Source organism: Ptychodera flava, unplaced genomic scaffold (assembly GCF_041260155.1).
Source record: "Ptychodera flava strain L36383 unplaced genomic scaffold, AS_Pfla_20210202 Scaffold_79__1_contigs__length_559180_pilon, whole genome shotgun sequence".
NCBI lineage: Eukaryota > Metazoa > Hemichordata > Enteropneusta > Ptychoderidae > Ptychodera > Ptychodera flava.
The window spans coordinates 175,351-202,126 of record NW_027248401.1 but is presented as its reverse complement, the minus strand read 5'-3'; the positions used below and the strand labels follow the sequence as shown (position 1 = coordinate 202,126).

At 36.9% G+C, this 26,776-nt stretch overlaps 2 protein-coding genes across 2 annotated transcripts in view; one reads left to right on the top strand and one right to left on the bottom strand.

Annotated features, from left to right (window-relative positions):
- LOC139128937 (uncharacterized) overlaps positions 1-26,776 on the bottom strand; it is a 180,719-nt gene that overhangs the window by 50,821 nt on the left and 103,122 nt on the right. The window lies entirely within an intron of this gene.
- On the top strand, positions 4,446-9,742 carry LOC139128935 (uncharacterized). Its single transcript, XM_070694626.1, has 4 exons — positions 4,446-4,493; positions 5,333-5,937; positions 6,492-6,680; positions 8,400-9,742. The coding sequence occupies exons 2-3, from the start codon at positions 5,339-5,341 to the stop codon at positions 6,670-6,672; spliced, it is 780 nt and encodes a 259-aa protein (XP_070550727.1). The 5' UTR covers positions 4,446-4,493; positions 5,333-5,338; the 3' UTR covers positions 6,673-6,680; positions 8,400-9,742.

Below are 26,776 nucleotides of genomic sequence, written 5' to 3'. Positions count from 1 at the left end.
TTCTTGAATATATTGTATGATGAACGAGCACAGCTATATGAATGATGCGAGATTGGACATTGCAAACAGCAACGATCATACAATTTAATTCCTCCGATTCACTTGACACTCATACAACATGCAAATGTATGCATATCAGGCAGGTCATATATGGGAGAGGAAATTATAATTCGCCAAGTAGACCTATACACCAAGAGAATGGGATGGGAATAACAAAGTGACACTTAGCGCATCCATATCCTATTGCTGAAAGTTGTCAAGATTGAAAAATGTGGCTGTATAATAGAGAATGTTCCGGTAGGTGTGGGTGTTATGGCAGTGGTCTGACTTGCACAGTACCATATTTTGAAGTTGTTCTGCCTAAACTAATATCAAGTTCATTTTGACAAGATACAATTTTAGTATCTGGTCTGAAAAAGTACACAACAGGTTTTCAAAAGTTGGCTATGGTTCCATGAGTGCTAGTAATAAATAGTAAAATTTTCATTCAGAATTTAGGTTTTCCATTTTCGAGATGAACGGAATAACAAGATATACCTTTAAAACCTGAAAGAACAATCTCAGGCACATACAAACATGCGATTTGACATAAAATTCACTTAAATCGGTATTTTATGCCCTAACTTATAGTAGACATATATGGATTTGCTTAGAATCTCTATTGAAAATAGCCACCATACAGCAATCATCCTATAGATAAACAAAATCACAAAACAAGCCTTTTCAACCTGCAAGAACAGTCTATGGCTAATAAAGAATATACCGTTTCACACAAAACCACTTAAATAGAAATGAATTGTGATTTTTATACCATAAATATAGTATATAGATTTGCACAGAAGCCAGCTATAGCCATGCAGCTGCGCCATCTTGGATAACAAAATCAGAAAAATATACATTTAAAACATGCAATAGTAGTCTCAGGAACATAAAAACATACAATTTTACGCAAAAACCAAATAAACGGTAATAAATTGTGCATTTTACGTCTTAAAACCTGGTATATGGATTTGCATGGACGCCATATTGGAAAATGGCCGCCATCTTGGATCGACGTAATTACAAAATATGTCTTAAGACCTGCAAAATCAGCCCCAGGCACATAAAACAAATAATTTGACACAGAAACCACTTAAATCGTTCATAAATTCTGCTTTTTATACCTTAAAACATTTGCACGGCAGCCATATTGGAAAATAGCTGCCATACGGCCGCCATCTTGGATTTTCTTGTGGCTAGCGTTGTTTTTTTACTAAGTGATACACCATTGATGATGTGCAAAGTTTCATGCTTGTATCATAAAATGAAATATTATGCCAAAATACCACACTTATCTGCTCTACTATTTGTCTTTCGACTCATTAAACTCGAAAATATTAAAAATACATGAAAGTACAGTTTTAAATATAACCGAACATGTCCCTGTGAGACTATGATGAAACATTACGGCTTTCTTTTATGAAAGTGGGATTATACATGCCCTCCTGACATATATTAACTTAGTATATTCCATGAACGAAATTATCATCAGATTCGCCAAATACATTTCCTCCCTTCACAATAAGAATTCGGTGCATATAGAACAGGCAAAATACTCTTTGACTACAATATGTCCCTATGACCCCAAAATTGTCGCTAGATAACTGTGATAATTATGCTTCACTGCTTAATCCAATTAATTTTGTCTAATTGAAGAAATTATTTAATCGTTCAAGTTTTTATGTTGCAGCTGTAGCTTTGAATTCGAAGTTGCACTTCTCAACTAACAAGCATCCTTCCATAAGCAATGTATCTTTGGATAAAAACACAATCCATTAACATTGTTTTAGTTCTGTTCAAACTATGATTTTGTGCACTCGAAGTGTTAAATACATCAGTAAATACTATGACTTCAAATTCGTCCTTATGTATTGGGTATGTTCTGAAAAAAAAACACTAGCCCCCGCCCTTATTAAAACTGTTCGATTCTTGTAGACATATCCGACTTGAAGTATTAATAACAAATAAATCAGAATAACTTCAATACGGCAATATGACTTCGAATCTTTCCCCTATTTTACGATATTTTTTTCAAAACACTAGCTCCTCTCTTACAACTGTAGATCTAATCTTGTATTTTTATATCTAACTTGAAGAATTAAATAGTGTCATCACGTACGATTTCAAAAGTAAGCATGAATTCAATAGCTTCACTTTCTATGGTAGTTATTGAATACAAAAAATAGAGCCTCGAACAAATTCTGTCTCGAGCCCTATTCATGTTTATTTCATATTGTGAATTCGCAGCGATGCTCTGGTGTATCGATCACGCTTGTGTTTAGGTCATCGCATGAGAACCGCTGCATATCAGTCCATGGACTTTTTAAGTGAGAGGGCACAAGTTTCAGAGCTTGTTGACGTCAGCTCACTGAAAATTGTTGAAAATATATGTTTATATTACCAAGGTAGCTAGCAGAAGTAGACCATGAATTGTGAACTGATCGGTGTCATAGTCCCGGTCAAAGTAAACTACCAAAAACGCTATGACGTGGATTGCAGCAGTTCTGTGGTGATGAACTCTTGACCCGCGAGCGCGATCGATGCGCCACAGTCTTGCTGCATGTATTTCATATCGAACATGTATATAAGAGCAGCGATCAGAACGACTTCCAAATTTCGATGACTTCAAATGCGTCATTTTAAAGATAAATCATGATTTACATAGACACTAGCCCTCCCTATTGTTAATTTTGTGTTAAGCCCTGATCTTGTATAATTGTTTCCGACTTCAGGTATTAAATAGCAGCTAATATTGCATAATATTTGTCACTATGATTCCAAAAGCGTCTAATATGCGTTAGGTGCTGTCACAATTGAGCTTAACTCCCTATCTTACCGTATATTTAGATGGGCACCACTTTGAAGTCAGAGACCACTGTGAGGTCTTAACACATGTGTGTCACGACATCCACTGCATGAAATCAGCTGTTTACACTTCCGGTTTAGCAACGGTTTCTCGGCGGCTCGCCATCGATTCAATGGCTGATCCGACTGGACCGAAGAGAACTGTCGGTTGCTTACCTAGCGATACGTTACTTAACCGTCAGCTTATCCGCTTCGTAGGCCGGCGTATATGACATCACTTAAATGTCCTTTGCCCGGCATGGTTAAGCCTAACTAATACATCGGTTAGGGCCACGTCGGTAGCGTTGAATCAAATACTCGTAACCCGTTCAAAACCTCAAAATTCTGTCGAAACTTTGTATCTGTAAAACCGAAGTACTTGCTAGCATAATGTCATTTACCAGTCGTATAACATAAGCTAGGTATATGTATCTGCGAATTTGATTTTTTGCGATTTACAGGACATAGTTGTACCATTAACTTCATGATTGCATTATCGTAGAGAGTGGCAGCGAGACCTGACTTCTACTGTATATTCGCTCATACAGTGAGCTTATGTAAGCCACTTTGTTGAGGGACCGTGTGTAGGCCTACGTTTCGAGTACCCTTCACCAACGAAACGGCTATATGTGGTGAAACACACACGCTTCATAAATTACAACATTTAGTGTTTGTTAGTCAGGCAGTCTGTAAAAGAAATCTGACACTGCATACCTAAAATCGGTTTCGACTATCGGGAATCGATCGCAGTCCTATATAGTCTAGAGCGCTCAATCTGGGGAAAACTTTATGACCGCATTTGCTGTCGGCTTATTACTTCAGACTGACAGTCTGTATCATCTAAAAGTAACGTTTAAAGTTTGGTATCAATAATGATCCAGCGTGACAGTAATGTGAAAAAGCAAAAAGCAAGTAACGCTACCAGGAAGTGTCCGGCTAAAGACCCTTTCAACGGTAACCAGCTTATTTCATATGCATTTATGCAAGGAATGATGCAAAGGGGCGAATAAAAAGCTGTCACTCATGTGAGTGATTTTACTTTTATGACAAAAGAAGGCAAGTATCAGTGACTGGCGTGATATACAGTATGGCCATTTGTTCGTTGTCCACACGTGCCACCTCATCGGCTTGATCGTGGAAGGTGATTAAATGTGTGTCTGATTAGCCTTAGCTAACAAGTGCTGGCACGCACAAAACACAAAACTTTCAGATCACACCACAGATCCAATTTAAACTGCTGTGAAAATGCCAGGTACGCAACAAATGTGCATGAGTTAGGTATATAGACTGATCCGCAGCACAAAATCTCATTAACCAAACTGTATGGACTGACGCAAAATTTTCCTATTTACTAATTCTGTCGACAAAAAACCACATAGATACACAACAAACAAGGATGAGCGCAACACACCTCTAAGCAGAAGCAATCTGGTTGTTCCGTATAAGCCTTGTCCCAGTTCCGTATGCCATCTTGAATAATTAAGAGGTCAAGAGGTCAAGAGGTAAGAACCATAACAAAGATTGCGCAACACGTACGTCGCTCTGTGCAGCAGAACAGCAAACCCGGAAGCAGAAATTTGCCGCTCTCAAAATTTTTTGCCGATTACAAGGTAAGTGTTCACTGTTTGCATTCTACAGCCAGTCTTGCTTGTCAGCTAGCATAGATAACCAGTTGTCGACGTGTGACGATGAAATTTTTGATATTTTTTTTCTGGCGACTGAGCTACGCTATATGACTGGTAGCCTATCATGTCACGTATGCGTGTATCTTTGATCGTGACTGTGTTTGATAGCCGGCACATCTGTAAGTTATGTATCAATAAGTCATTGTGATTGCTATGAATTTGTGATTGCTATGAATATCTGATGACTCAATGATGACATGGGCGAAGTCTCGATCAAGCCCCGTGGATATCCGGCTACGGTACAGCAGTGGTAACATTTTGTCATTTGGTCAACAAATCTGATTCTTCAAAATACTGGTCAGATAGCTTTGGCATTTTGTGTGCATGTTAATTGTAGATTTTCTTAAATATTTTGAGATTCGGAGTGTATTTTTATGATTATTGTTGTCATTTATGGTCAAAAAGATATTCAAATTCCTGGGGAAACTTTTGCCAGTTTTGGTCAATAAAAGTCCATAAAAGTCACATAATAAAAGTCACATAATTTTTTCTTGTTTGATCGTCAATTGTTTGACTGACTGACTGATCGATTCATCGATTTTTTCATTAGAGTGTGTACTGTTCCTTTTGTTTCCACTAAATCCATTTGCAGAAAATTAATGAGATGGGATTTGATAACTCTGTTTTCTAAATAAAAATTTGTGTTTTCATATCATGGTGAAACTCACTTTGAACAAATGATGCAATTAAACTTGTTAGATTAAGAGTCGTATACATGTTTTATATTTGGTGTATAAAATTATGAAATGTTCTGTTTCTCATAGAGAAACATGGCAAGTCAAAGCACAGAGACCTATGATGCATTTACTAGATTTGGTGTGCCACAATTGAAGGACTTCCTAAGGAAAAGGGATCTTCCTGTGTCTGGGAGGAAAGCAGAGCTTGTTGCATTGGCATATGCCGCATCACTTCTGAAAATTCCCCTGGTAAAGACAGCAAGTGAGCGACAAGCTGAGAGACAAAAGCAGTATGAAGCCACTTTAAATGTTGATGATCAGCAGTTGCCAGATCCCCTTCTGGATTTAAAGTCAGGATGGGAAGATGAAAGTGTGGGCATGTCAAAGTGGCCTCCTACAATGATTACAGATATTCAAACATACTTGCAGAAGCATGAAACTAATTTAACATGTGCAAGCCTCTCTAAGCGGTTATTAAAAGACTACAAAGAGGGCAAAGCATTTAGTTATTTTTCTTCATTGTTTCTGTTTGAGATACTGTATCATAAAGTCACTGATGACAGCCCATACTGTTGTTTGAAGTCGAAATGCATTCCATCACAGAGAATCCGTGATGAACCCCACACCCTGTGGGTGATAATAGATAAAGAAAGTGGAGAAATCAAAAGTTCATACTGTTCTTGTATAGCTGGGTAAGTTTTAACTCATTCATCTCACAATTAGAATGTCCGCAAAATTCAGTGTCAGTAATGCCTAGTCATTTTCATTTTAAAGGAATAGTAGCTGCAACTGTTATGGGTTTTTCACTATTGTATTTTTTTGTGCATGGGTTATAGTTTTAAGTGAGTTTCATGCTGATTCTCTGAGCATGCTGAACTGCTCTGCTGCAGTGTAACATTTAGTTTTTTTCAACACAACATGTAAACCTGCATGGTCAGTTTTGTAATGTGAGTTTGAATTTGCAAATTCAGTTGTCACAATAACAGTGCAATATTGATCATATATAGTTTTTATTGTTAGCCAGACACAAGGCATTTAGTCATACTTCAGAGATTCAAAAAATGTGTATAGCATGCATGAAATAAAAAATCTCATGAAAAATTTAAGTTACAGCCATATCATGTTCATAATTATCTTTTTAATATCCTGACAAATAATTGTAGTTTTGTTCATCACTGATGATTGAAACTAAATATAATTATTGCAAACAAACAAACAACATACATTCTGTATCCCTTTATCACAGGCTTGGTAGATCATGCAATCACATAACAGCTGTATTGTTGAAACTTGACTTTTGCTGGAAGTATGGTTTTTGTTTTGAAATCAAAAACATCCCTACCTTGCACATGGAAAGCAGCTGGCAAATCACTTATAGTACAACCAACGAAAATGAAAGTAATGAAATGGAAATCTCCTCATGCTGAGAATAATGGTAAGTTCATTGAATATATATATATATAAATATGTATATGTATGTATTTACATATATATACATATATATATATATATATATATATATATATATATATTATATATATAATATATTATATATGTATATATGTATGTATGTGTGTGTGTACGTGTATGTATGTGTATATATATGTATGTTAATATATAACTATATATACATATATACATACATTTACACACACACACACACACACATATATATATATACATATGTCTGTCTGTCTGTGTGTACATGTATGTATGTATATGTATGTATTCTACATACATATATACACATATATATGAACATTTTAACGGCCAAGACAACCGCCTTGTTTGCATAGACACCTGACCCTACATATAGGTAGCAATGAGCCTGCCAACATCACTCCTGACGATTGCCAAGTGCATCAAACAGTCTGTAGAGTAACCATGATAAGGGGACCCTTTTATTTTTTTTGTTTCTCATCTCCAGAGGAATGATACTCAGCAGGGCGGGTGGTCGAAATAAAAAAAGGTACCAAAATCAAAGAAATCTGTATTTGTTCCAGTACAATGTTCTGTCTATTCAGTCTATACAAAGTTTTTTTTATTTTCATGTCAGAGCTGAAATTTACGGTCGGTTGGGACTTGAGAAACACAAAAATAAAAAATGATGCCCTAAGTTCCACACCTAGCAATACTTATGCCCTGCAGAAACGCATCGAGCACTATACTTTGCGTTATTTGTCACAAACTCACTGATTATATATATATATATATATATATATATATATATCATATATTATATATATATATATATATATACATATATATATATATATATATATATATATATAATATATATATATATATATATATATATATGTATATATATTGTATATATGTATATTGTATATCCACACAGATGTCCTTGTTGAAAATTACAGTGCTGGTTGCTAAAGCAGAGCGTTACATATAATAACACAACTGCTCTTCATGAACAAACTAAAGATATCTGTTACTTAAGTTTATGCATCCTGCAATCATCAGACAGAAGGAGTATGATTGCAGGATGCATGAAACTTAAGTAACAGATATCATTACTTTGTACTTTAAGTAATTTTGTGTTATTATTATTTATTTATATATATATATATATATATATATATATATATATATATATATATATATATTATATATATACATACAAGTATACAGATGTCCTCGTGGAAAATTACAGCACTCGATATACATACATACATACATTGTTATATATGGATGTATGTGTGTATTTATATACTATGTATACACATACTGTGGGGAGAGAGAGAGAGAGAGAGAGAGAGAGAGAGAGAGAGAGAGAGAGAGAAATGATTGTAATCATGGGAAATTGTAGGAAATGAATTGATCTAAGGATGACATTAATTTCTACTGTTACTGTTATTTGTGTGTAAGTGATGAAGTGTGATTGCCATGAAAATATTTTGCAACACTGAAAAGGTAATATATAGTTGAAGATTAGAATGTTTACTGCTCTTGGAATTCCTATGAAAAATTAGAATTTTGATCTAAAATACTCTCAGACGAAACTGATAGCAAGTTCTGGAATTTGAGTGATGTTGATATTTGAACCCTGATCAAATTTTTCATCATACAGGAAAGCAATCGCAGGAAGAAGTTCACATAATGGAATCATTTTTATTTGCAAATTTTCCAACAGATCATAACAAGGTCATCAACCCAACAGAAAGGACAGAGTTTATGCCTCATAAGAGAAATAAGAGCAAAGGAATGACATTCACTGAGTTTCTTGAGAGAGCAGAAGAGTTGTCACCTTTATCAGTCATATTTGCAGAACATTCACCACAGCGAAATACAGCATTTGACAGTCCATCTAAAACCTCTCAGGTGTTTCCAGCTTCTATTCCACCAGCAATTAGTGCTGTTTTCTCACAGTTAAATATTGAGAGTGTGGCAGATTTTCCCAAGTACACAAGTGAGATGGTTACTTGCATAGAACAAAGCACACTAGGACAGAATGACAATGAACTTTGGACTGAACAAAGAAATGGACGAATTACGGCTTCAAACTTTCATTCGGTTTTCACAAAAGTGAAAACACTTCAAAGTGTTGAAAGCCCTGAGTCTGTTAACACCAAGTCCTTAACATGTAAACTATTAGGATGTGTAGTTCCTAATCCTGAAATTTCAGCTTTGAAATATGGGAGGAGAATGGAGCCAATAGCAAAGGAAGAGTATCTCAAAATGATGAAAGAAAGAGGACACAAAAATGTAAATCTTTATGATTGTGGGTTGTTCATTGATAAGTTAGATATTTATCTTGGTGCTAGCCCAGATGCCATTGTAAATTGTGATTGTTGTGGAACTGGATTGTTTGAATGTAAATGTCCATTGTCCATTTCTCATGCATCACCAAGTGCTGAAAATTCACAGTATCTTGTAATTTCAGATGGTATTACAAAACTTAAACGCAACCACGCTTACTATACCCAGGTACAGGGCCAGATGGCTATTACACAAAAACAGTGGTGTGACTTTTTTGTGTATTCATCATACGGATTTCACTTTGAGAGAATTGATTTTGACAGTTCATACTGGAAATCTGTCAAGAGTAATTTGAGATATTTTTATGAGCATTACATGCTACCTGAATTAAAGTCTCATTCATGCAAGTGGGCAAACTAAATCACATTCCAATACATTCAGAGAAGCTAGTTGACATTGATTGCTAAATGCACCCTAGTCCTTTAAAGGGCCAGTGACTTTGACTTTTGATATTTTTTTTACTGTTTGATTTTAATATAGTTTATTGTTCTACTCTACAGGCATGTTGAGATATGCAGTATTCATTTTGTCAACTATATGCCTGTACATGTTTGAGGTGCAGCCAACTGAGCAGTTCGTGCAAAAAGTTGTTCATGCTAAGTTCTTGAGCGGCCGGCAAATTTCAAAACTAATCAGCGGGCTGGCAGAAAATATCGATATTTACCGTGGGCAGGGAAGAAATTTATTACTTTTCAGCGGACAGGAGAAAATTTTTGATAGTGGGGGCCACCAAAAATACGTAAGGGAGGAAAAAGCGACGTGGTTGATAGAACTTGAGGAGAAATTAAGCGCCTAAATTAGAGGGAGCAATTTTCCATCAGTAAACTGCTAACTACTCACATGATTTTGGTGTTGATCTGGGTTGCCTAGTGGTCAGCTAATTGGCATGGGGAATTGTAGTGGTGGGGGGGGGGGGGGGCGCAGCGGGGAGCTTGAATTGTTGTGGGGAGTGGGCAAACTGTAGGTACCGGAGGGCAGTGGGCATCAGAATTCAGCAGAAGGGCATATTTTCAGTGTATGCCAGTGGGAGGGCAGTTACAAACAGCTCTCACTTTCCCCTCCAAATTTAGGTCAGGTCAAAAATAAGAAAATCGGTATATCAGCCTTCAAAACATGTTTTGTTGATATTTGCAAAATACCAGGTGGCGGCACCTGATGTTTAGACTGCATCATATTTTTTTGTTGTTGACAAGTGAATTCTGGTTTCAAGACTAGATTCAAATGTAAACATGATGCATTTTGTGCGTATAGACACTGTGACCATGTTGACAGTTTAGATACCATTGTGAAGACAAACTGGAATAGCCTTCACAGGGTCAATGGGTGTAACAGTCTATCACCTCAGAAGTGTTTATGTTTTACATATCAACTAGCGGAAGTTGAATACAACAAAAGATATCAAATAATGCCTCATTGATAGTTCAATTGAAATGTGCAATGGTTTAGACTGTTGATTACATTTAATGAATTGATTTGCATGGAACATCAGACAATGGTGCCAATATTTGTTAATTGAAAACATTTATTTCAATTAATCATTTCACTGTATTATATGTTGACATAGAAATCAGCTGGGCTGATTAAAAATACCATAGACACTACAATATCATTATAATTCATTATCTGTACATAATAAATATGTGTTGTTATATATTGACGTAGTCAGCTGGGCTGATTATGTAAATACCACACACTAAATATTATAATTTATATCTTTACAGAATAAATATTACTGTTGTATATATATTATTGACATTGTAATCAGCTAGGCTGATTATAATAAATACCATAGGAAATAATATCATTATAATTACTTATCTTAATAGAATAAATAATATATTGGACAAAGTCCAGTTTCAATTCACAAGAAATTTGTGGTGTTTGATAAATTAATTGAAAACTTACACATCAAGTAAAACAAAAAAAATTACCTGACAAGAGCTGGCAAGAGATTGCAAAGTGCTGCACATACAGTAATCACACATCAATCACTGGTATCATATTATTGGGTAAATGTTCTGTAAAAATTCTGAAATCATTGAAACGATTAATTGCTCGTTCAACATGGATTCCGAGATTTGCAATTTTTCGGTTAATTTGACAGCAACCTCAGTGTGTTGTCTTTACCTCTGAGACCAGGAGGAACTACCAACTGGGCTGTTTCAAAAGAAAGTCCCCAGTCAAACTGAATCCTTTGTCTGCCAAATGCTGGTCTCCAGGTTCAACTAAATCAAGAAAGCCTGAGTTGCGGACAATATGGTCATCTGAAGCTCGCCCTCCCCATGTTTCAGATATGAAACTTATTAAACCTCTTTGGGTGCAAGCTACAAGTACTTTAGCTGTATTATGTTTTTTGTAATCAGACCAGGTTTGTGCTTGCAACTTAAGATCTCTGGGACGTTCAATAAAAATTTCTGTGCAATCCAAAATGCTCACAAGTCTGGGAAAGTGACGCTGGAAGCATCTAGGTAGATTTGGCAGAATATACTCTTTAGGAGGATATGATATCAGTGGTCGCAGCTCAGTGGAAAGAACCCTAATCCATGTATTAAAAATACGACTTACATGGTTAATGGATATTTGAAATCTATCACTCAAATCGCCATTCAAAAGACAAAACCTAAGTTTCATGAGAACAAGGAGCATCTCATCTTTTCTGCTTAGCTTTCGTTTTGGTCCAAATTTCTTTGGTGACTGTAAAAATTTCCTTGGTACTTTAGTTGAAACAAAACCCTTCTTCCATACCAATACCTCATTTTGTCTACTTTTGGTGCTATAAATTTATAGAGTAAATCAAACTTTGCAAAACTAGGTAGGTTGGTATAGAGTCTCACTTTCTTATCACTTGTTAGAAGTTGTTCACACATTGATTTTTGTCTACATGTCACGTATGACAGATTTGTTTTATCATCCAATTTTGATTGTAACTCGTCAATTTGTTCCAGCAACAATTTTATAGTTTTTGATTTCTTTTCACAACCTTTACATGTGCAACTGGTAACACATTTACACTTAAAAGAGTAACTATGCTCATCATTAACACTGAAGTCAAATGGATGTTCATTGTGTATGTACTGTTGTGAGTTGTTATTACTGTTATTATTATCATTGGTCATATTGTCACTATAATCCTCACTATCTGAAGCTTTTTGTCTCTTTGTTGGAACTGAAGCTGGAAACTTCTGAATTTTCCTTCTTGGTGCTTTAAGTTTTGCAGAGTAACCTAATTTCAGGCTTGGGTATGGATTTTCTGTGGTTGGTCTTCCATCAACAAAGTGTTCAGAACAGACTCTGCTGTATTTGTCAGGCATCCAATTCTTTTTTGTCTGAAAGTCCATTAGATTCATACGCCTAATCCATTCTTTATGTTTATCAGACTCTCTTTCCTTTGATGGGAATGTGAAAAGTTGAAACGGTGGTGCACAGAAGCAATTACCAACACCATGATGAATCTGATGTCTTTGACAAAACTGCCTTTTCCATGCTCTGATCTTCAAGGTATTGTTTGTGCAACCATACACTGAACAGGAACAGGTTGGCATTCTAAGAGAAAAAAAATGTTGCTAGTTAGTCAGCAAAAAGTCTCTGTCATCTGAAAAGTACAAAACTGTAACTTGTGATTATTTTTTGGCAATATCTGTATTATGTATCTGCTTTAAATTCACCAGTATATGTTGACATGCAATACTGAGCTAAAACAGCAATCATCACAAGCCGAATAGTCTATTTCTATGCATAGCCAACTGATATTATTGACTGTACACGGTTCAGGCAAACAGATACTGGATGGATTACCAAATTTTGGCTGATATTTCTATTTTCCCCAATTTGCATAGTTTTGGAACAATCATTTCATTTGAACAAAGCCATATCTAGGTATTTTTTAAATTGCAAAATTTAAGAAGCAACAACTTACCTGTAACAAGTTTGCAGCTAGCTTGCCTGAAGATAGCTATGAACTTTAAATTTCTGGTCCAAATCCTGCAAATGTGAGATCTAAAAATGTAAGAAAAACTATATTGAACATAACCAAACATTTGTGCAATATAATAAATATCATTTGCTGTAAATATTTGACATCATATATGAACAATCATGCAAAACATGCATACATTGCTAACAAATTTCAACATTTACCATGATGGGCCTACACTTGTTCAAGTTTATTTATTGAAAAAACATAAACGTAACCATTATAATTAAAATGTCTATAACTGACATATTTTCCTAGATCTTGTTTCCGTGTTGTTTATTGTGTACATATTGAATTGAACATATACATCTACAATCTTACTCAATATTGGTACCGCTGTACCGTAGCACTATCCAGTGACATGATAGGCTACCACATAGCTCAGGTCGCCACAAAAAAAAAATATCAAAAAATTTCACCGTCACACGTCGAACACTGGTTGTTCTATGCTACTTACAAGCAGACTGGCTGTAACTGCAACTGTGAACACTTACCTTGTAATCGGCAAAAATTTTGAGAGCGGCAAATGTCTGCGTCCGGGTTTGCTGTCTGCTGCTGCACAGAGCTACGTACGTGTTGCGCAATCTTTGTTATGGTTCTTACCTCTTGACCTCTTGACCTCTTAATTATTCAAAATGGCGTACGGAACTGGGACAAGGCTTATTGCAGGCACGTGTCGCCCGGATGTAAATTTTTGAATTTTTTCCGTACTTCACAAAGCTTGTAAATTTTTTGTTCAGTGTTGTGTAAAAAACGTTGACATTGGGATATTAGAAATCCTGCGCCGCTTTTCATCAATGTGTTAACGATTGTACACGTGAGCTTATGGTTCTCCTTCTTAGAGGAAGTGATGGCCCAAAAATGAGCCGTTTGGTCCTTTTTCGATGTCTACTTTGTTTCTTCTCCAAGAAAACATCTCAAGTCGACAATGCAAACGTATTGCGATCGGAACTGCCGATTCTTTTTTTTCCGTCTCTTTCAAAGTCATGTAGAACGTAAGTAGTAGTATTTTGGCAAGGTTGGTGCCATCAGTGAGCTAGCTAGCTCCATGGTGCCATCATGACTACTATGTCCCAAAACGACATAGTCATCCAGTTGCCTTGGCTCAGGACGTGTTTCTTCGATTCGCCAAAAGAGAACATCATCGACCAGCGCATGTGACCGCACGAAGCAAGTAAATGTGAGAAACTGAGTAAAATTAGTCGAATAAAAATTCTATACGTACGTAATTCAGGACTGAGTCAATCCACTTGTCCACGGTTACTGGTGATATGTCCGAGCTTACTGAATAGCCATTGTCACCTTCGGCATGTAATTTTTAGTGCCTACTTCCCAAAGATACATAAGGCATGTCCAGAATCATATAGCATCGAACGAAATAGCAACCGCAAAGCTAAAAGAGCAAGACTAACACAGGGACGGTTTCCGAGCACAGTTGAGATAACATTCTTTACCCAGGCTCAATATTAAAGTACGAATGCAATCCTGGGGGAAAAAAACCACTTAGGAGAAAGTACGGCTTGAATTTAATCTCAAAAAAGGAAAACAATTATGCAGGAAAACGTAATGAGTCTACGTAAATATTGAACGTATTTGGCTCTTGTATTGTGCCGTCTCAGTATGCCTTTCCCGGACGCCTTTACAGCATGAGAATACAAAAGGCCTTTCAAAGTTCAAAATAGAAACGATATGGCTGTGAAATTCGTAGTAGTCATCAGTGAAATCCATCGTCATTTGAACCATGACTTATTAAATCGTCCGTGTCGAGTGAGAAAACGAACGTCGTTTACGGCGCCGAGTTAGCCATGGGGGGGTATGACATCAAATGATTATTCTATTATGGAATAGGGGCCGTAGATTGTATATACTGCAAAATATTTGGTTTTACTTGCAGTTCCGTCACTTGAACTTTAATTGTACATTATTTTGTCATCCTTTACACATTCTTTCATAAAACAATCTTCCTGACATTGACTTATCAGTCCCCAAACATAGCCTTCCATGATTTTCATATCAACATAATGTACTGGAGTCAACTACCATCGGCATCGTAATCGACTCAAATTTTAAAGTTAATATTTTCTGTGTTATTTGTTGCAATTTCGTTTATTTCCGCAATCTTTACATGGGAATAGAGGAATAAAATGTTTTTAATCGATAGGGTCAATGAGGTCAACGAGATATTTACAACATTGAGGTATAGCAGTGGTAAGTGCAAAATTATCATATTGGGCCAACAGCTCTATCATGTAAGCATGCGAGATTAGTATGGCATTTGCTATATTGTTTTGGTTAACAAGTTTCGTCCAATGTAGACCTAATAGTAGACCAAACAGGATCTCTACTCTATATGATTTCGGCAAATCTCCACATCAAACGCATTTTTCCCAGTTGTAGAGAGGGCGACGAAACCATGATTTTCACAAAATTTACCAAGTCACCGGCAGACTAGTGGAAACTCAGGCAGGGCTAGTGATTTGTTTTTGGCGACTAGCCCGTAGCCTAGTGTCTCAAAATTATTGCTAACCCCTGCACTATGGCGCGTAATCCATGCCAAAATTAATACCTTACATTTTGAGCCAAACTTCATTCAACTCTCGCTCAGTGCGACCCAACTGTGGCCACCTTCATTCAACTCTCGCTCAGTGCGACCCAACTGTGGCCACCTTCATTCGGCTCTCGCTCAATGCGATTCAACTCTCGCTCAGTGCGACCCAACTGTGGCCACCTTCATTCGGCTCTCGCTCAGTGCGACCCAACTGTGGCCACCTTCATTCGGCTCTCGCTCAGTGCGATTCAACTCTCGCTCAGTGCGACTCAACTGTGGCCACCTTCATTCGGCTCTCGCTCAGTGCGACCCAACTGTGGCCACCTTCATTCGGCTCTCGCTCAGTGCGACCCAACTGTGGCCACCTTCATTCGGCTCTCGCTCAGTGCGACCCAACTGTGGCCGACTTCATTCGGCTCTCGCTCAGTGCGACCCAACTGTGGCCACCTTCATTCGGCTCTCGCTCAGTGCGACCCAACTGTGGCCGACTTCATTCGGCTCTCGCTCAGTGCGACCCAACTGTGGCCAACTTCATTTAACTATCGCCCAATTCCATCCAATATTGTCGCCAACCTATCCAACTTTCACGAAACTCAATGCGACTCGTAACTTCGGAAACAGCTTTCAAAGCAATATCTTTGGTACTATGATTCTATTATAATTAACAGACAATATTCATATCATTAAAAAATGGGTCATCTAATATTATGAAGTTTAAGGACATTTTGAATGAGAAGACTTACACAGTAGGCCTACAGTTGGTTAGGGAAATAGTACATTGAGAATAAAATTACTGTAAAGGGGAGAAAAATCAAAAAATCAAAACAGAATTAGAAACTCTGTTAAATACAACGGGTATGGGAGAATGACATCATTTTATTCTTAGACTAATAATCGGTATTAAATATTTAAGCAATAAAGCACACCCAGCCAATCGAGATTTGACCAATTCACGACATATGCACGAGTGATAGCGAGAGCTTAAATATAATATAATAATAATAATAATAATAATAATAATAATAATAATAATAATATTTTTGCTTGTAAATGGAGAATTTACATCACATTTGTGGTAATAAAAATGTATACAAAAATTAGTTAAATTTTTTCTAAAAGGGATCTAGTCGAAATTCAGCGGTATACCGTCGCTTGGTTTAATGTATTGCTATTGGAAACAATATTTGCGCGAACGAACTCCTAATCCATTGAAGACAACAGAATTATTTATATAGCTAGACGACGTGATAACAAGAACTTTGTTGGAACTGTAAATCTGAACTTCCGCAACAGACTTTTGGGTTGAATATTTGATCCCCCAGGACAATGACAGAAAACATATGAATATTTAATGACGTCATGTGACGTCTCTATGATGCCCTGTGACGTCTCGTGTAGTATGGCAAAGTTGGTCACTTTAATGATGGGTTGGCTGCCATGAACCACATTCTGGCACGGTCAATTGGAAGTAAAATCAGAGTCGATAACATAACATAGAATCACCTTCACATAAGTAAAGTAAATGCAATGGACTCTAAATCACGCGTGGTAAGTTTCAACTCAAAAGTGTCTTCATTTGAATCAGATCTGCATGCTGTGGCGCCCATTTCAAAAATGGTTCGCCCCAACCAAGCCCCCCCCCCAAACACGGAATATCCCCCGACACGAATGCGTTCAGCTCAAAAAGCAAGACGAATGCAGAGTCATCAAATGAGTTGAGCTTCAAAGGTAATCTAGGGAGCATGATTCAAACGAGTCGCGGCGGAAAGCGAATGCATTACGCGAGTCGCATTGAGTTTCGTGAAAGTTGGATAGGTTGGCGACAATATTGGATGGAATTGGGCGATAGTTAAATGAAGTTGGCCACAGTTGGGTCGCACTGAGCGAGAGCCGAATGAAGTCGGCCACAGTTGGGTCGCACTGAGCGAGAGCCGAATGAAGGTGGCCACAGTTGGGTCGCACTGAGCGAGAGCCGAATGAAGGTGGCCACAGTTGGGTCGCACTGAGCGAGAGTTGAATCGCACTGAGCGAGAGCCGAATGAAGGTGGCCACAGTTGGGTCGCGCTGAGCGAGAGCCGAATGAAGGTGGCCACAGTTGGGTCGCACTGAGCGAGAGTTGAATCGCATTGAGCGAGAGCCGAATGAAGGTGGCCACAGTTGGGTCGCACTGAGCGAGAGCTGAATGAAGGTGGCCACAGTTGGGTCGCACTGAGCGAGAGTTGAATGAAGTTTGGCTCAAAATGTAAGGTATTAATTTTGGCATGGATTTACGCGTCATACCTGCACATCGAACGTTGATCATTCACACTCTCTTTTGTACGTTTTTTCCTACACGAGACTGTAGAGTAGCCAAAAGAACGTAATCGATTATGAATCAGGCTTTGTTTATCAGCTTATCTCAATTAACGAGGATAGGTTAGCACCTCATAATTTCTCATCCTAGCAACACCGGGAAACCGTACTTGATAGTCCGACGTCATAGCCTAACTTCCTCCATTCTCATTCTCTGCCACACTACAGTATCCAGAAAATGTTGATTTGCACTATTACAAGGTTATGATTCTCCAAATTCCCAGGACTGTTGTCATGGGAATTGGTCTAAGTGAAATATATAGCAATTTCTCGCGGCATAAGCACACTAATATCATTTTTAGCTCACGTGTGTAAACACGTGGGTTATTGTCATAGCGATGTCTGTCTGTGTGTCCATGTGTGGGTGTATGTGTTGTGTGTGTGTTGTGTGTGTGTGTCTGTCTGTCTGTTTACATGATAACTCAAAAACGACCTGAACGGATTCAAGTCAGATTTGGTACACAGGTACCATATGCTACTTGCAAGGACATGATTAGATTTTGGTTAGTGTGACTTGCATATTAATGAAGTTATGCAATACAGTTTTTTTCCGTACAATGGTTTCCCTATGGAGACGGTAATGACAGTGTAGACAGATATCAAGAAATACTGCACAAAATTTCATGAAACTTTTCACAGATGACGATCTAAGAACATTATGATGATACTGTGAGTGTCATGTCAATTATTTTCTCATTTGCATATTTAATGAACTGTTGTTATTAGTGAGATAACTTTGAAATTCCTGCACTTAACTAATGAAACTTGCAACAAATATTGATTTGATATATATCTAATTATACTTAGAAGCATAAGGCAGTGTCAAGTTAATAAATGAGCTCATTTGCATATATGATGAAGGTTTGTAATTAGTCATATAACTCCGATATAATTAACCAAATGTGATGAAATCTGCTGCAGATACTGATCCGACTGATATCTAACTGTAGTGTAAAGCATTTAGTAGTGTGAAATTAATTAAGGGTTCATTTGCATATCTAATGAACTTTGTAATTAGGTATATAACTCTGAAATACGGCACCCACTTCAGTGAAATTGGGTACAGATATTGTTTGATAAATATCTAATTGTACTTAGAAGCATTCGGAAGTGTCAAGTTAACAAATTGGTCATTTGCATATTTTATGAAGTGAATAGTGCTATTTTATGAAGTAATAGTGATATAACTCCAAAATAACTGCACCAAATGTGATGAAATCTGCTGCAGATACTGATCCGACAGATATCTAATTGTGGTGTAGAGCATTTAGTTGTGTGAAGTTAATTAAGGGTTCATTTGCATATTTAATGAACTTTGTAATTAGTGATATTACTCCAAAATTACAGCGTTAAATTTGATGAAACTTGCTACAGATGTTGATCTGATAAATATCCAATTGTACTGAGAAGCATTGAGCAGTGTCAAGTTAATAGTTAGCTCATTTGCATATTTCATGAAGTCTTATAATTAGTCATATAACTCCGAAATAACTGCATCAAATGTGATGAAAACTGCTGCATATACTGATCTGACAGATATCTAACTGTGTTGTAAAGCATTTAGTAGTGTAAAGTTAATTAAGGGTTCATTTGCATATTTAATAAACTTTGTAATTAGGTATATAACTCTGAAATTTCGGCACCAAAATTTTGTGAAACGTGCTACAGATATTGATTTGATAAATATTTAATTGTGCTATGAATCATTGAACAGTGAATCATTGAACAGTGTCAAGTTATTTAGGGTGTATTTGCATATTTAATGAACTTTGTAATTAGTGACTTTATTCTTAAATTACAGCATTAAATTAAATAAAACGGGCTACAAATGTTTATCTGATGGATATCTAACTATCCCAATAAAGCATTTAGAAGTGTCAAGTTAATTAACAGCTCATTTGCATATTGAATAAAGTTTTGTAATTAGTGATTAAACTCTGAGAGTACTGTGCGAAGTTTAAAAAAACCTGCTACATATAGTAATAACATATATCTTATTGTTCTGTGAAGCGTACTACTATTAATGAACCTGTTGTAAAACACGTGAGCATATTCAGTTCATATCTGGTTTATACAATTATTTCTGCGACACTGCGTCGTCCGGTTCGTAGCGTGGACGAAACGCTACTATCACCTACAGTCGTTTCTACTGTCTTTCCACTACTCTACTGTAGTCGACTGCTGAGCGTAAGCTGAAAGGAGTTAAGTATTGTTAGGACCTGTTTACAGTACCAATACACTCGGAGATTCACGCTGTGGCTTACACATCTATTTGATTGACAGCGGTTTTCAATGCACCAGCGATCGTTTCTCGTCTATCGATGAAAAGCAGTGTCGACCGCATTTCAAAACTATGCAATTGAGCGGTAATGTACTTACGATGACGATGACATTGGTTTCTGTAGCTTTTTCAGCGAAACATACTCAAAAAGCTAGATTTCCTTTAGCCTAGACCCTATTCACCGCTGTGGACGAAGGCCTAAAGCGAACCAGATATGAACTGAAAATGCTCACGTGTTTCATTTTATATTGCAGTTATGTGTAAATTTTTAACCTTTGTCACATGTTTGCAACTTCAATGAAAGTATTATGATCAACATTATGAACAATAATCACCTCTGATTAGGTCATGAAGTATACAAATATGTAATTAGCTGGAATAAAAATATTAAAGTTCTTTTACTGCTGTCATTGTATCACTACTACCACTTTATATAGCAAGTGTTATTACCGTTGGCCAAGTCCTTCAGGCCATATAAGCTCATTAGACATGGAAATTATAAATTAGTTGATATGAAAATGTGAAATGACTTTTGATATTGTTTTAGCCTGGCATAATCATCAATGTACATAGCATGTTTTGCCAACTTTGGTCAAGTAAATCCCAGTATATATCCCTTATAAGCAAAGTTCATAAATATGTAATTAGGAGTTGGCTTTAGTAAATGCTTAATGATTGCCAATAATGTTGTATCATGGTATCTGCAATATATGCAGCAAGTTTTATCTACTTTGGTCAAGTTGATTCAGATATATATCTCTAATTAAGAAAGTTCATTAAATATTCAAGTTAGGATGGGTTGAAGAAAAAATGCTTAGTGTCTTTCAATATAATGATAGTGTATTATAGTGTCTTTAATGTATATAGCAAGTTTCGTCAATTTTTATCTAGTCAATTAAGATAAATATCCCTAATTATGAAAATCATTTAATATGCTAATTAGGAATTGGCTGAAGTACAAATGTCTTTTGATTTTCAATAATGTTATATCATAGTATCTTTGGATGTATATATCGAGTTTCAACAACTACAATCATGTTAATTCAGATATATATTCCTAATTGGGAGAATTTATTAAATATGCAAATTCGGAATTCGCTAAAGTACGTTACGGGAAGGCTCCATTAACTTGGATGGTACCTGAAACCCGAGTTGCTGCCTGTCAACTCGGCTGACAAACAGAAGACTTTTAATCCCCAAAGGTGTTAATGTTCCATTGTTGCGTTTATCTTATCCAGCTGGTGCTATGATAGGAACATCAGGGCTGTAACGAAACACTTAATACCAACGGGCACACACATATGCTTGCACATGGAACTATGTTGACAGGAAAAGTGAACTACCCATTTTCAATGCAAGTAATCTATTTTTTTTCTTTAATTTAGGCTCTAAACTAAGTTTTAGAAAGATGGTGAAACAAAATACCGTTCTTCGTCAATTTTCATTCAAGTTCCTATTTTCGGACGCTTCAATTCAGTTAACGCATCGATTATATGATGCAAATGTGATCAGAACGCATGAAACGTTCTTTCCACGTGTCCAGCTTTTCATGCACATGAAAAAAACGTAACCTGTCCTTACTCCAGGAGCTGCGCGTATCCTGTGACATCTCCGGTAAAAGGAACGAATCAATGAATGTTAGCCATAAACCGTTTGAAACAGTATGGCCACTCTTACATATAAGAAAGGAGAAATGGTAGAGGCAGTTGACGAGGCCGGCTGGTGGACGTAGCACGAGTAATTGACTGTGACACAGAGCCAGAAGACAATGGAAAAATTTTCTGTGTGACAGGAAAACTTTAGTTCAAAGGGCAATGATCTTTGTGAACGTACCCTCAACCAGCTTAAATAGCTTTTCGTATGCAAAATCAGCGTACGTTAATTAACCGCTGGTATTGTTAATTAACAGCATTTATGGAAAGGGATTCTGTAGTACCATTGTGTTTGTAAACTCGTCATGCAATTTTATGAACTAATAATGACCTCAAAGTAACGCTGGACGGAAATCCTAATGCGACGGCTCATCATATCGGAATCAAATCTGGTACATAGATTCAGTTAGCAAATGGCAAGAACTGATTAGTTTTGGTGGGTGTGGCTTGCATACTTTTTGCTCATTTGCATAATTAATGATTTTAGAAAAAACGGATATACATTAAAAACGACTGCACACAATTTGATGAGATTTGCTACAAATGTTGATCACACCAAGATATATCAGTAGTGGGAACCATAAAGGGGTGACATGAAAGATAGTTGCTAATTTGCATATTTAAGAGCTTTCCTAATTAGGGATATATGTCTGATTTGACTCGATCAAAATCGACCAACTTGGTACGTTATTAAAGATACTATGATTTAACATTATTGAAAGTCATTGAGCATTTTTACTTTAGCCAATTCCTAATTTGCATATAATGAATTTTCATAATTAGGGATATTTATCTGAATTGACTCGATCAAAATTGATAAAACTTGCTATGTACATTAAAGTCACTATAAAACAATATTATTGAAGTCATTGAGCATTTTCTTCAGCCAATTCCTAAATTGCATATTTAATGAACTTTCCTAATTAGGGATATATGTCTGAATTTGACTCGATCAAATCGACCAACTTGTATGTATATTAAAGATACTATGATTTAACATTATTGAAAGTCATGAACATTTTTACTTTAGCCAATTCCTAATTTGCATATTAAATGAATTTTCATAATTAGGGATATTTATCTGAATTGACTCGATCAAAATTGATGAAACTTGCTATGTACATTACAGACACTATAATACAATATTATTGAAAGTCATTGAGCATTTTCTCTTCAGCCAATTCCTAATTTGCATATTTAATGAACTTTCCTAATTAGAGATATATATCTGAATCAACTTGACAAAATTGACAAAACTTGCTACATATATTGCAGATACCATGATACAACATTATTGAAAATCATTAAGCATTTTTACTTAAGCCATTCCTAATTACATATTTAATGAACTTTGCTTATTAGGAATATTACTGGGATTTACTTGATCAAAATTTGCTAAAATATGCTATGCACATTGATGATTATACCAGGTAAAAACAATGCCAAAGTCATTTCACATTTTCATGTCAGTTAAATTATAATTTGCATGTCTAATGAGCTTTCACAAGACCTAATCGGCGGTGATTATTATTCATTATGTTGATCATAATACTGTCAATGAAGTTGCATACATGTGGCAAAGGTTAAAATTTACAAATAACTGCAATATATAATGAAACATGTGAGCATTTTCAGTTCATATCTGTTGTTTGTGTTGATCTGGTCGCTTAGTTGTCCCGCAGCCTATGGACAGTAGCTGCAAGCTTGTCAAACACTTACTAGTGTCAACAGATTAGTTAATTATAATTATAATAGGCAGGTTGCAAGGTGGTTGTTCCCACCACGGTGTGTGTAGGGACGATCTTCCCACCAAAGACATGGATAATTGTTTTCCTCGTTATATCTGTTTCCACAGTAGACAGTAGCCCCCTCTGCTGCCTATGTTTCTACACGGCAAAGATCTGTGATGGATAGACTTTACACACAGTGCAGACTGTATGCTGTATATAATATACACAAAATAAAACACAGTACAACAATAGAGTTAAAATCTTTATTAGGAAATGTGAATTTTCTTTTAGTTAGCTAATTCTAATTCAGCCCTAAAACATATGTGGTCAGCGTTATCGCTTTTTACCTCCATGGCTAAATTATGCACACACACGTGCGCACACACATACACATCTGCACAGACAACCACACAAACTCCTTAACCCGTGGTCGAAAAATTTCTCAGATTCTCCCGCCAGTAAAAGTCAAAGTACTGAAAAGTGTCAAAGTCACCCAAAACAGAAGAAATCGACCCCTAGACTAGTTCAAAAGACTTCACTCACAACCAATCAAAATGCGACATTCCAAAACAAAGCATAATCGCACACAAAAGAACCAAAACACATTAGTGAAGGCAAGACTTGACAAACAACCAACCGGAATGATGCTTTAACACGTCTTGACTCAAGGCTGAGGTTTATACAGGGAGAAAACACGAACGACGCAGTAACAGCGTCTTCAACATATTAAACATTCTACCGCCTTTAGAAAGAGCTCAGCAATCTTACATCCACCAAAACCACGGCAACTCAAGCAACTGACGGTCATATATCTTGACAAAAAACCCAATTATAAGAATACAAATCTCAATCAATGCGAATAAACGATAATATATAAATAGACATTTGTGAAGGAAAGACTTCACAAACAAACGAACGAACACCGACACGTGGTAACAGCGTCTTCAACACAGGCATATCAATGTGTCAAATCAACACTGTTAGAAGAGCAAGAAAATCATACATGAACCAAACAAAACACATTGAAATTCAAGTGACTGATGAAGGAACATCTCAGGGTTCGGAAAGGTCATCTTGTCTCAAACATAACCGACCCGTCTCGCCATGGCTCTTTCCAAAAATTAATTGCCAAAACAACGCTCCCTCAAATCAAAAGTAACATTGGCGCACCTAATTAGGGACTCAGTAGGTTACGTCATCGTCCAATTACTGAGCAACGTCCAGCCAAAATGATTGCTACATCGACCCTAATCATTCTGACCGCCAGCAGTAATTCACAGTCCGTGGCTATTACAAATCAAATCAGAGTGGGTTGAAATAATGCAAAGTTAAGCAGTTATGAGGTAAAGTGGCGCCAGGCGATAATGCGTGGTGGTAGACACCGATAATGCCACGCTGCCATGCCTCAGTTTGGCTGCTGCTCAATACTCGAAGTAAGAGCTCACATGTTCTTTAACATACCTAGAATTAGAATTCGCCTTAAAATGTGCGTTAACATGAAGCAAAGGAGTGAAATGAGAGATTGCATTGTTTGAAGTGACTATAAAGGGGAATCAAACTAGCCGTCAAAACTATAGGTCGAATAACTCATGTCAAAATGGTCAGGGTGTCACAGTGAAGCTGGCCATCATCAGCCTTTAGTTACTGGGAAGACTGTATTTACTGGGAGACATTCTGTGCTAAAATTGACCGAGGATGCTCGGCTATTAATGTTCCTCCATATATGATTGGACATACTACAAGAAGTACAAGAATGCGATCATAGTAAGACACATAGCTCCATACTTCCTGTGTGTTACCTGAGCGCGTTGCTTATGAATTGTCAACGGGCAGTGGTGACAATTGCCCGTCTGTCGAATGACGCAACTCGCTAGCAACTACGACATAGTTGAGCAACCCCGCTCGAAACCCATATAGCATGTTTATTCTCTATCTTAAGCCCCGTAAACCACAAATGTGTATGTTAAAGACAACGTAGGTCATAATGTAAGTAATATAGATGAAAATTGCAACAAATCATGCTGCTGAAACGTGCATCGGGACGTATTTGTAGATTCGTCGTACACGGCCAGTAACAGCCCAAGTGTGAGGTTTAGGATATGTAAGTTTCTGCCGGTCACAACCCTAGGAATTAAAGCCGGCTTAATCGACGGGACAGCAAGCGGATAAGGCGCATTTACATTAGCTTATAAAATCGTTAACGCCCGATTTCATGCAGTGATACGGTATGACTGACCGTAAATCATTGAATAAAATCAGACAGTATCGATAAAAGACTTTCAAATTATATTCATAAAAATATGAGAGGAATTTTTAAAACGTAGAACTCACTTTCCTGAAGCTCAAAGCACTCCCGTTTCCGCCAGCACGTCAATTTCGCTCAGCACCACACGACAACAACAACACAAACTTTGTCGAACATACTTTCGCTTAACAATTGGCGAAAATCCGAAAATTACCGAAGGATGCATGGTCGGCACTCTTCGGAAAAGAGAGACGAGAGCAACCTGAGGCGAGGCGAACATGGATGGGTTACGTAACCGCTTCACGCCTTAAACAATACCTGTTGCGACTCTTGCGAGTCTGTCTATGTTTGTCTGTGATTATATGCGATGAGTGTACGTTATGTGAGAAATCTAGCAAGTACATACTGTTTCCATGTTTATGGTGTTGCCATTGATACATGTAGGTACCTTGGCACCAAATACTTTATTATCAGGGAGAGACGTTGCATTTTTATGTGTATGTAAATAGGATTGTACAGATTGATTTGTATATAGAAGTTGTCTATTTACGAACACGAGCTAAGACTACGGGACATCTTGAGAGAAGGAACTTTCTGGCGATAAGTAGCATCCATTTGTAAGAAATAAACGGTCTTGTCTTTGAAAAATCTAATTATAAAATGCTAAAAATGTATTACAATCGACAATTATCTTCCGCGGGGAATCGCCATGCGAGAGGATGTCGGGATATAGAAACATCGTAATGACTCCAAATCTTCAAAGATAACACCTTTTATTTCTCGCGGCTGCCTGGGCGAGGATTTTTATTATTCTCTTTACATGCAGTAGCAGAGGCTAAAGCCCTAACAATTTATCCAAGACTGACGACACGTTTTCATTTCTGTCTTCCTCTGAGAATGCCGCACAGTGCAGTGTTGTTGCATGCAAATTTAAGCGAGCTGTATTATTAACGGTAACAACTGTCGTCTG

What these genes read in the sequence shown, in the direction of transcription:
- LOC139128935 (XM_070694626.1), top strand. Translation starts at nt 5,339, where the DNA reads ATGGCAAGTCAAAGCACAGAGACCTATGATGCATTTACTAGATTTGGT. An exon ending in TACTGTTCTTGTATAGCTGG is followed by an intron (nt 5,938 to 6,491) that starts GTAAGTTTTAAC and finishes CCTTTATCACAG; the next exon opens with GCTTGGTAGATCATGCAATC.